Source organism: Rattus norvegicus, chromosome 16 (genome assembly GCF_036323735.1).
Source record: "Rattus norvegicus strain BN/NHsdMcwi chromosome 16, GRCr8, whole genome shotgun sequence".
Classification (NCBI taxonomy): domain Eukaryota; kingdom Metazoa; phylum Chordata; class Mammalia; order Rodentia; family Muridae; genus Rattus; species Rattus norvegicus.
In genome coordinates this window covers 52,436,464-52,447,456 of record NC_086034.1, presented here as the reverse complement: position 1 = coordinate 52,447,456, position 10,993 = coordinate 52,436,464, and the positions used below count along the sequence as shown (strand labels likewise).

Below are 10,993 nucleotides of genomic sequence, written 5' to 3'. Positions count from 1 at the left end.
AACAAAAATCAATCCTAGAACCAACGCAAAAATGGCAGCATGTGATCCCAGCACTAGGGAGGTAGAGATATGGATCCCTGGTGGCCATTAGCCAAGCCTGGCCATTAGCCAAGCCTCCCAAGTGAATACCAGCCCAGTGAGAAGCTGCATCTCAAAAAACCAAAAACCCTTCTGAGGAATGACACCAAAGTTGTCCCTCTGACCTGTGTGTGTGTGAGTGTGTGTGAGTGTGTGTGTGTGTGTGTGTGTGTGTGTGTGTGTGTGAAGGAGAAATTGCAATGTTAGCAGTTCACTTGGAAGGTACTTGTTCTATACTGTTATTTCTAAAAAAATGAAGTTTTGTTCAAATAATGGTAATATTATATGCTAAGAATATTTTAACTCAGCATTTTTGAGGTATTCGAAAAGAAAAAACTTTCCACCAAAGCCGTCACCAAAATAAATCAATGGCTGGGAAGGTAGCTCCAGAGAGAGCCCTTGCTTCCCATGTATGAGGCCTTAGGTTCAATGACTGGCACTGCAACAAATTAAACCACTCAACGTGATGATACACTGCTCTTTTGAGAGATAATTAAATTTTCACTTGTTCCTAGATACTACTTCTAAACCTGGTAATCTGCCAGAGAGTCTGCATCAGTTCTGTTATGTCCCATTCCAACATTCCGAGCATGGGATTTTCACTTTCAACTTGGGTGTTGGGTGTGGAGAGAGGGCTCAGTGGTTAGCAGCACTGCTGCTCTTCAGAGGACCCTTCCAGAGCTTCAGTCCGCAGCACCCACATGGTGGCTCACAACCACCTCTAACCACAGGTCCAGGGGACCAAATGCTTGTGCTTCCTTGGGTACCAAACACACATGTGGTACACAGATGCACATGCAATCAAATCACCCGTACATACATCATAAAAAAGTGATTTAAATGCAGATGTCAAAGGATGTCAGTTTTCTAGAATATAAATGTAAGCCCTTGTTCAGCTTGTACTTAACTCTAATCCATAACAAAAAGTACTAAATAATCAAAAAAATGGATCCAGAAACAACCTACAAAGAGCACAACTTCATTAATAAACGCACGGTGGATTGCACTTGTCTACTGCCGGCCACTGGCAAACCTAGCAGCAGGCGCTCTCGTCAACCTATGTACCCTCTCAATTCTTGGATATCCCCGAACAACTTGGTGAGCCCAAAATGTTTCCGCTACTTCAAGGGAAAAAACTACTGTGCATTACGACTCTGAAAATGAGCACAGCCAAGTATAATGAAGGTTTATGCTATAACCTTTGCATCGGTTTGCCCAAATTATGTGTGATGTTTTACCTTCTTGCTTTTTTTTCTTACATGTGTGTGTGCACCACATGCATGCAGGAGCCTGTGAAAGCCAGACAAGGACGGGCATTAGATCCCCTGGAACTGGAGTGTGAGCCACCATGTGGGTGCTGGGGACTGAACTCTACAAGAGCACTAAGTGCCCTTAGGGTCCCATCCAGACCAACCCACTTTTGTTTTTTATGTATTTTCTGCTTTTTTAAAAACACTAAATGTGAATCATTTGGATTAAATGTTGGTTTGGCAAGCTAGTGGTATCCAAAAGTAAAATTGTGTATTATTCCCTTTGACACTGTTCTACGGATGGAAATCCAACCAACAGCCACTGTGGGCCAAAGAGCGACACAGTGCTCTGTACCCTTAAAGCAAACTGTCAGAAACGTCAATATGCCTGGGACTAAATTTATTCCCCAGTGGCTCATGTTCTCAGAGGCACTGAGGTGGGAAGATCACTAACACATTCCAAAGAGAGCACGAGTGCTTCGCATTGTGTTTAAAGGCTGTTCGTGGTTCATATGCTATGTACCAAAACCGCAGGCCAAGAGCTGTACTCACATCTTTCAGAAGAAACAGGAGACTTACTTCAGTGGGTAGTGGGAAACCTGAATCAAAAAGATAAGTACAAATATTTTTAGGTGGATATCTAATTTTCACATTGTGGTAAATATAAAAATTAATAACTCACAGGTAGATTTGAAGTTTTGTGCTTTACATACAGGGTCATGGCATTTCTGATACCAAACTTCATTTTTCAGATCAACCAGAATCCTTAATGTATAAGGGAAAGAAACCATTATTAATACTCATACTGGGTAGAAAATAAAGTTTAAACATACGCCATGTGCTAAGATGTGCCTAAGACTTAAAAGATAGAGAAAAATTACAAAGCTAAAGGAAGAGAATAAATATGAGTAACCAGAAGAAAACTGGTTGCTAAAAGTAACACTCATGGGGCTGAGGAGAGGGATCCGCCGGCAAAGCTCTTGTGCCTGCAAACCCTCCAGTCCAACCCTCAGAGCCCTCATGAGAACAAACACTCGGAAGCCAGCTCAGTGGGGAGAGAGCTTGCTGCCCGGCATGAGGACTGCAGTTCAGATCCTAAGAACGCACATGAACACTGGGCACGGCTGTAACCTTGGTGTGTGAAGGAGAACACAGGAAGTCCTAGGAGCTTGCCAGCCAGACCTTGCACACAGACCTGCACATACAGGCACAGTAAATACAATATACAAGCACACCGTTTTGGGAGGCCCCGAGTGGTGGCACACTCTTGTAATCCCAATGCTGGATGTATGGACAGGTAGACCTTTGGGACTCACTGACCAGTCAGCTCTCTAGTTTGGTGAGCTCTGGGGCTATGAGAGACCCCCTTAAAACTCTGTCCTCTGACCTCCACACATGTGTGCCTCCTGCATATGATACATCAATGCATAGACTGTACAAACAGACTTCTGAGCAGAAAACAGCACAGTGACAGGCGTTTCTCTAGGAACCGCGGAAAACTGTAGGTTCAAAATATGTGGGTAGAGTGGGCAGCACTGTAAGGATGACATCTACAGAGTACAGAGTAAGTGGATGCACAGCCACAAACAGGACGCCTGTGTCTCATTTCCTACCTAAGCTCAGGGACTGGTATAAAAAGGGGACAGTGGTAAGACTGTAAGAGTCAGAGGTCAGGGAAGACTGCAGCAAAGTATTATCTTCCGGACCAAAGGGGCCATCAGACTCATTAACTCAGAGTTATGGTTGCTGGCACAAATTTGTACAAAGCCAAGCTAGTCAGTGCTCAGTCATGGAGTGGGAAGAGGTGCACGAGCCCCCATCCCTAGATGAGGGGTATGGGCAGGCTCCTGGAGGAGAGGAGAGCCATAAGGGCATAGTCTTTAAGGTATGTAGGTGGCAGCTCAACTACAGTCCAGCAGATGACCCAAAACTCAGAAATACAGAAGGTAGGAAGGTGGGGCTGACCTGGTAGGATTTGGGGCAGGAATTAGCATGGAATGATTAAATGCCTTATATGAGGATTAACACAGATATGAACTCACAGAGACTAAGGTAGCAAGCGCAGGGCCTGCACTAGATGGGATTCTGGAGCTGAAAGGAACGGTGGACACCAGCCCTGATCCCTCATCCCAGAGCAGTCCCTGACTGCTGACCACTTGCTAATGGAAGCTTAGTTTTCTCAAGGGAACCTGAATACTCTTTTTTTTTTTGGTTCTTTTTTTCGGAGCTGGGGACCGAACCCAGGGCCTTGCGCTTCCTAGGTAAGCGCTCTACCACTGAGCTAAATCCCCAGCCCCGACCTGAATACTCTTAAGGGTGGCCAGGGAAAACAAACTTAAAGGCATCTGTGGAGCTTCCTTGTTGGGTTATGACTTCTCCTTTATCATGATCACCACCACCACCATCATCATCACCACCACCACCACCATCATCATCATCATCACCACCACCACCATCATCATCACCACTCTTTTGTTTCATGTATTTTTCTCTCCTTTTACCCTACACATATATATTTATATATTATGGTGTCTGGTTTAGTGTTTTTATAGGATTTCTGAGTGTGTGAACAGTGGGTTTCTGTATCTCTATCCAGCGTCCTTTCTTGTCTCCTTTCTTTCTGTTACTTTGTTTTGTCCTATTCCAATGTGTTAGTTTTTGTTTTATCATTGTTAGTTACATTATAATCTCTTAGAAGCCTGTTTTTGTTTGTTTGTTTCTTTCTTTCTTTCTTTTCTTTTTTCTTGAGTTAGGTTTCTCTGGGTAGCCCTGGCTGTCCTAGAACTTGCTCAGTAGACCAAGCTGGCCTCAAACTCAGTGATCTGCCTGCCTCTGCCTCCAGAGTGCTGGGATTCAAAGCATGCGCCCATTTGTTTTCTGAGGGACAGAAAGGGGTTAATCCGGAATGGAGGGGAAATGGAGAAAACTGGGAGGAGTAGAAAGAGGATGTATTTTGGGAGAAAATACTGTAAGGGTTAATATCAAATAAACAAAAAGCTGATTTGTGCTAGAAGTAATCTGACAACTAATAATTTAACATAAAACATCAACCAAATACAGAGTTTAAGTTCATATATCATAAAAATGACTTTATACTGTCAACATTACTTTTACAATTATAAATATTTTAAATATACCAGTTAAAGGCATACAAGCCATACAACCAATATTACTTACATGATATTATTACTCTTGTGGGCTCTTCCAATGTTTTCACACCAGCGATATTTACATATATCATAAACCAGCAATTCTTCTGGGAAAAAGTAGTTCCAACGCCGAATTCCTAAAATGCAAGGACGCTGTTCAAGGAACCGTTGCTCGCCGTGCAAGAGTCAGTGGAGGATAACCCTGCCACGTGAGTCCAGGACAGCTGAGGCTGCACGGAGAACCTCTGAAACCAAACAGACAGAGGGGAAAGCCGAGCCTTACCTCCTTCAGTGTCAGGTTTATTCACCAAAGAAAGAACAAAGCGGTCGACCTCAGGGTACGGGGAGGCCTGGAAGCCTTCAATGGGTTCCACTGCAACAGAGAGAAGCATTTATAGATGAGAACAGTTAAGTTAGTCGCTGATCAAGTTACTAATTGTGAAACTGAAGTCTTGGCCCTCTTTTTCAACTCTCCTTACTGTTGCTTCTTGGGCTCTTCTAATGCTCTGAGGAGGTAGTTAAGATTCAAACATCGATTAGAGAAGTGTTGGCTAGATTCTATAAAAGGCCTGTTTTGCCTGTTTTCTTCACTCTGACAAGGAGAAAAGTAGACCCTCAGCCTGGCTGCACAGGGCTCCTGGCTAAGGCTGGGTACTGCCTCGGGCTAGCCATTCCGGTTTCAGTCTTGATTTCTGCTATTAAACACAAATGAGGACCACAAACTTCAATAGGTCAATACTGAGGCCACTCTGGGGTCACAAGGATTCTAGACTAAACCAGACCCCTCTGCAGTCATGTCTGAGCAGGGAGAAAATATAAATAACCAAACTACAAAAATGGCCCAAACCTCCCGGCTAACATAGCAACTGTTAACTGCTTTAGCAATTACAGTGTCAACCTCCATCCAGATGCCTCCTCCCAGATAAGAATCGGTAAGATAAACAACGGAAATCATTCTATCTCAAGTAAAAGCGGACCCATGCTCCCTCGTCTACGCTTGAGTCACACAGTCAGCCCAAAGCTGTAAGTCTTTTCCAACCCCTTCCTTCTTACTGAGTGAGGTACCCAAGGACTTCCTTCACCTAGGGAATCATAAACTCAATCTGTGTTTCCTTGAGTCTCTCACTGGAGGGCACTGAGACTTTTATTTTATATCTAAGAATCTACCTCTATAACTTAGAATGACCAGTTCACAAATTCCTTTAGTTCTAATGACAGGAAAATCTAGTTTTCTTAAAGTCAGTATTTCTCTTAAAATAGATATATAACTGGAGACATTTTAGAAAATATTTAAGTATAGAAATGAGAAAAACTCCCAGACAATGTCTAAAAATATATCTTAAATAGTCAGGGGAAATAAACACAGGAAATATTGCCCACATTTTTAGTAGGCTTGCAGTCATGTACTTTGTGTGTCTGTGTCACTGTCATAGCAGCAGGGAATCTATTAAGTCCAGGGCAAGTGCTCTATCACTAAACTCCATCCCCTGCCCCACACTTGTGGTTCTGGAATCTGCTTTTTCTCTTATCATCAGTGGGTGTCTTCCACACTGTCTAGACCTCAAACTCAGAGATGACGTCCACCTCTCAAGTGCTAGACTTGCAGATAGGGGTGGACCTACCTCAGTACTGATATATCAACTTATGTGAATAAAAGTATTTATCAAGAGTTTAGATAAGAAACTGTAGGGAAAATGTTCTTCAGTACAGGAGTGGGCAAGGTCTGATAAAGAGATACTTCTGCAGTACTAGGTTAAATGGGGAGCTTCTGTAGTAGTTACCTGTGATTGTAAAAAGAAGATTGTGTGTGTGTGTGTGTGTGTGTGTGTGTGTGTGTGTGTGTGTGTGTGTGTGTGTGTAAGTCAGAGCACACGTCTGTGGGCCTGGGGACCGAGTTGCTTTGTCAGACTTGGTAGTGAATGCTTTCACCTGCCAAGCCATCTCAAGCTCCCTGTCTGTGACTGTGAACAAAGGGTGAACGAGGGCTGGGGAGGGCTCAGAGGCCACTTCTGACCTCCATAGGCCTCAGACATGCACACGGTACACAGATAAACATGCAGTCAAAACATCCATCACAAAAAAAAAAATTTTTTTTAAAAATAGGTTTAAAGATTAGCCATATTTTGATGTGCTTATTTTATATAAAATGTATTATTTCTACATTCTTTAAGTAACATAAAATATTTATATATTCCTTAAGGAATATATTCTTAGCACAGAATGAAGTCAGGTATTTTAATTAATAAGCACCTATAAATTCTTTTATAGTATATCCAACCTGGTTAGAAACCTAGAAGAATTAGTTTTTATAAGACCAGCAGATTTAAGATTTTTAAGGTAAAGTAGGTTTTGGACCCTTCAATTTTAATTGTTGAAGTTACCTGAAGTGCCAGCACTGTTAGAATATTCAACCCGCTTTCTTTTGGTCTGAGACGGGTCACATGAGAGAATTCGTAAAGTGTCTGAGAATCTAAAGAAAGTTATAAAGAAATAAAGTACACTGTTAGAGCTGAAGTAGCTTCCCAGAGAGAGGAGCCAGCTCCATGCTGCTCCACTGTTGCAGCCCAGGCTGCCAGTCCTACCACAGAACACGTAACAATAAGATGATAACTCGTCAATGAAAAACAATGTCCTTTAAACAGCCATTTGTGGATTGTTTAAACCCTAACCAGCACATACTGGTAATCTTTTTTTTCTTTTCTTTTTTTCGGAGCTGGGGACCAAACCCAGGGCCTTGCGCTTGCTAGGCAAGTGCTCTACCGCTGAGCTAACTCCCCAACCCTGGTGGATTGTTTAAAACACTTCACAGAGTGATGCAAGGGCTCTCGGGTGCTGGAATGACTCAAAGTGTAGTTGTACCATTGGACTTCCGCTAGGATTTCAAACTATGAATAACAAAAGAGAAGATGGAAGCACGGGAAGGTAGGACGGAAATGCACACTAACAACCAGGGAGAACAGTGCCTGGCGGTCACTGGGCTGTGCACGTGCAGCTGAGGGAGCCTTATTTAAGATGAGAGCCGCTCACTTCTGTGAGGCTGCACTGAAACTACCCAGGACTCCAGTGGTTCTCAGCTTGGGGTCACAACCCCTGCAGGGACATATGTCCCTTTCATAGAAGTCACACATTAGATATCCTGCATATTATAAATTTATATTATGATGGAATGAACTTGGCTAGTATCAAATTCTAGTTATGAAGTAGCAACAAAACACTTGGATAGTTAGAGTCGTCAGAACATGAAGAACTGTATTCTGTGGTTGCTGTAGTCAGAAGTGGAGACACACTGAGACCAGAGCTCTACTGCGCTTAACAGACGCAGATACTGCACCGCCAATGCGTGCTGGCCACTATGCGAGTGTCGTTCGAATGCTCTAAACTTAACAACCCTGGCAGTATTTCCACCTTAACAGTCTTTCATCTCACTTCCCCATTACACACAGCTTTCCCTAGAGAAGCATACCCTAAACATTAATTAGCTAATTAATTAATTTATTAATTAATGTTGAGCCGAGCTTTCTCTGATAGCCCTGGCTGTTATGGAATTCCCACTACATACAACTTTCCTATAGAAACATACCTTTAACATTTAGTTAATAAATTACATTGAGCCAAGGTTTCTCTGATAGCCCTGGCTGTGACGGCTTCAAATTCAGAGATCCACTCACCCGTCTCCAGTGTGGTGCTACGACACCCAGTTTAATGTTTATTCTTAAAGCTAATTTTTATGGAAATGTCTTAAAAACATCTGGGAAGATGCAGAGCAGGTAGATTTCTGTAAATCTGAGGCCAGCTTGGTTTATATACTGAATTCCAGGCCCACCCGGGCTACATAGTCTGTCAAAAACTAACAAACCCAAAACCAAAAATAACAACAAAAAATACCAAACCAAACCAAAACCCCAAAACAAAACTTTTGAGGGAGGTAAACAGAAAAGACGACATAGCAAGGTAATATGGTTTAGTCCATTTTTTAACTTCTGTTTGTTTTAGGGTTTTGCTGTGTTTGTTGGTTTTGGGGGGCAGGGTGATGATGTCCACTTCTCAAGTGCTAGGCTTACAGATAGGGGTGGGCCTACTAACCACATTCTGACTTAATTGCCAGGCAAAGGTGGAATTAGAAACAAAACATAGAAACCTAACTTGAAACAACAGACCTGATGATAAAGTACGCCATTACAGTACAAAGCTTATGCACTAAATGTTTTATTCATAACTCCTGACCAATTATTAGCTTGGCAAATATTTGTGATGTGATATTGAACTGAACAAATCAGGTGACAAAATCATGAGTAATGATCTCAATTAAAACTTATTTTCCAGGGACTGGTGCAGAGGATCAAATACAGGGCCTTGAGTAGAGCTGTGTGCAGTCTAAATGTGTATGTGTATATGTGTATATGTGGAAAGAAAATGAGACAGTAGTAATTATACTTTTAAATACAATGTGAACATCATTTTTTTCTTCTTTATAAAGTGGTGACTTTGGAATAACTGGAAAATACATTATATAAAGAAGAAATTAAATGGTTAGAAACATTTCTTGTTATTATTTTTCAAATACAGAAAAAAAGAGACTTAAAAACAAGCTTTCTTTTTCTTAAGGTAGGATCAATTTATACATTTACATTTTAGCAATATCCAGTGCTAACTACATAAATATACGATGGGTTGATTCTGGTTCTACAGACCTGACATTGCTCACCAGGGAAGACAGGAAATACTGGTTTTCCTCAGAAATATCTTTTGACTGTTTTGGAATAAATCTGTTATCTTCTGCAACCTCCAAAGACACACGCTTTCCTATTTTTGATGATTGATATAGTCGAAAGTTTCTGTTTTTTGTATACACTCCTACAACAAAAATTAATTTTAAAAATTAATGCATGTTTCTATAATCTGTTTTATAGTCAGCAGATATTATTTTTCTGCAAAGTTGTTGGAAATGATGGTTATTAAGGCAATGTATAAATTCAGATACTCTGACGTTAAGATGAAAGAAGGCACAGGCAGGCAGCTAACTAAGCGACTCTGGAGCGGCTATCCAAAGGAAAGCAAGCCTGAGAGCTGCCAAAGCACTATGCTGCAAGACCCCAGACAAAGGGAGGTGCCAAGAAAAACCAGAGCATCTACAACAAAGTTAATGAAAGGTGTGTAAGATTTCTAGCCAGAAAACTATACAGCAAGAAATGAGAGAACACTACATCAGTGGGGGAGCCTATCACGCACCAGTCCCAGCCCAGGAAATGAGACAGCCAGAGTAAATAAGAGGACAGACCAGAGTTGACATACGTCCATACTCTGGAGATGGTGAAGCGTACTGCTGAGCTGTGGGAATGACCGTCATTCCAACAAAAGTGCTGGGGCGACTGGATAATCACAGTAAAAGATGAATCTTGACGTCTTCACTCAAGAAGCAAAAATCTACTCCAAGTAGACGACAGAACCTAAGCAGAGCCCAAGCAGGTACAGACTTGCCTTTCACACAGGGTGCAGGGCAGTGTTACTTACCTAGATCCACAAAGAGACATTTTTCTCCTTTGTGATTTTTCACAACTAAAAATGAAAGATCGGGGTCACACTGCTTAGGCAACGCCAGCTTCTCCCAGGCCTCTGAAATCTCTTGTTTTAATGGTGTAACAGAAAAACAGGAGGCTTCATGGCCCACTGCCTCTGTGATCTCATCCTCATCGTCCTTGGTGATTAAGTGAAGAGCAGGTTGCAAAATTTTTCTCACAAAATTACCTAAGGAGAAAAAGCATTAAGATTGCAGTCCAACCCTTCTTTTCTGTAGACTGTAATGTAGTGTCTATTTATGAAATAAAGCCTTTCCTCAGCTACTGCTCCACACTGTCGTATGTCTCTTCTACCACATCCTTTCATGGGTGTAACCCTTTATTTTCCCAGCTCTATTGGCACGAGAGGGGGTCAGCTGTAAACACACCATGTTGCTAGTATGGACTTGAGCCCAACATGCTGTCAGCAGAAATGTCCACCAGAAGGGTTTCTGGTCAGTGACTGAAGGATGAGGTCACCAAACGCAGAGCCAAGGAAGCACACCAAGCGTGTGCCACCTCTCTCCCCAAAGAGTCGGCAGGTTGGCAGGCTCTGATGGCTTATTCTCTCTCCTTCGGCAGCCACGACATGCCCCAAGAACCCCCATGTTGGTAGTCTCAAGGCTGCTGCCAACCACCTGTCACCCTCAAATGGGTGACAAGATGAACTATGGCTTTGGAGCTACATCTCAAAGTAAAGCAATTCACATGCTTTGTACTTCAGCATCTGCCCTGAGGCTGTTCTACCTGCACTGTGAGAATTGGTGAGATAACTGAACTGCTTCATAGTCACATGTACTGTTTATCTCACAAACTAGGCATAATTCAGCCATTAAGTTGTTTTATATATAATATTGCATATACAAAACAATATAAGAAAAAACTATGTAAATTTGGGCTCATTTATCACTTTTATAAATCAGAAAGGCTTTATATATGTATATTCTATAGATAAATATTT

The 10,993-nt window shown here is 42.0% G+C and overlaps 1 protein-coding gene across 6 annotated transcripts in view; it reads right to left on the bottom strand.

Annotated features, from left to right (window-relative positions):
• Primpol (primase and DNA directed polymerase) overlaps positions 1 to 10,993 on the bottom strand; it is a 37,082-nt gene that overhangs the window by 3,519 nt on the left and 22,570 nt on the right. For 5 of the 6 annotated variants that reach the window (XM_006253167.5, XM_341433.9, XM_039094880.2 and 2 more), the window contains 7 exons: positions 9,989 to 10,222; positions 9,169 to 9,331; positions 6,859 to 6,947; positions 4,761 to 4,850; positions 4,506 to 4,614; positions 2,011 to 2,093; positions 1,881 to 1,927 (listed from right to left, as the gene is read on the bottom strand). In XM_006253167.5, the coding sequence (XP_006253229.1) occupies positions 1,881 to 1,927; positions 2,011 to 2,093; positions 4,506 to 4,614; positions 4,761 to 4,850; positions 6,859 to 6,947; positions 9,169 to 9,331; positions 9,989 to 10,222 (815 nt within the window). Of the gene's footprint in view, positions 1 to 1,880; positions 1,928 to 2,010; positions 2,094 to 4,505; positions 4,615 to 4,760; positions 4,851 to 6,858; positions 6,948 to 9,168; positions 9,332 to 9,988; positions 10,223 to 10,993 lie in introns of those variants that run through there. The other variant, XR_005494696.2, reaches the window with a different exon arrangement.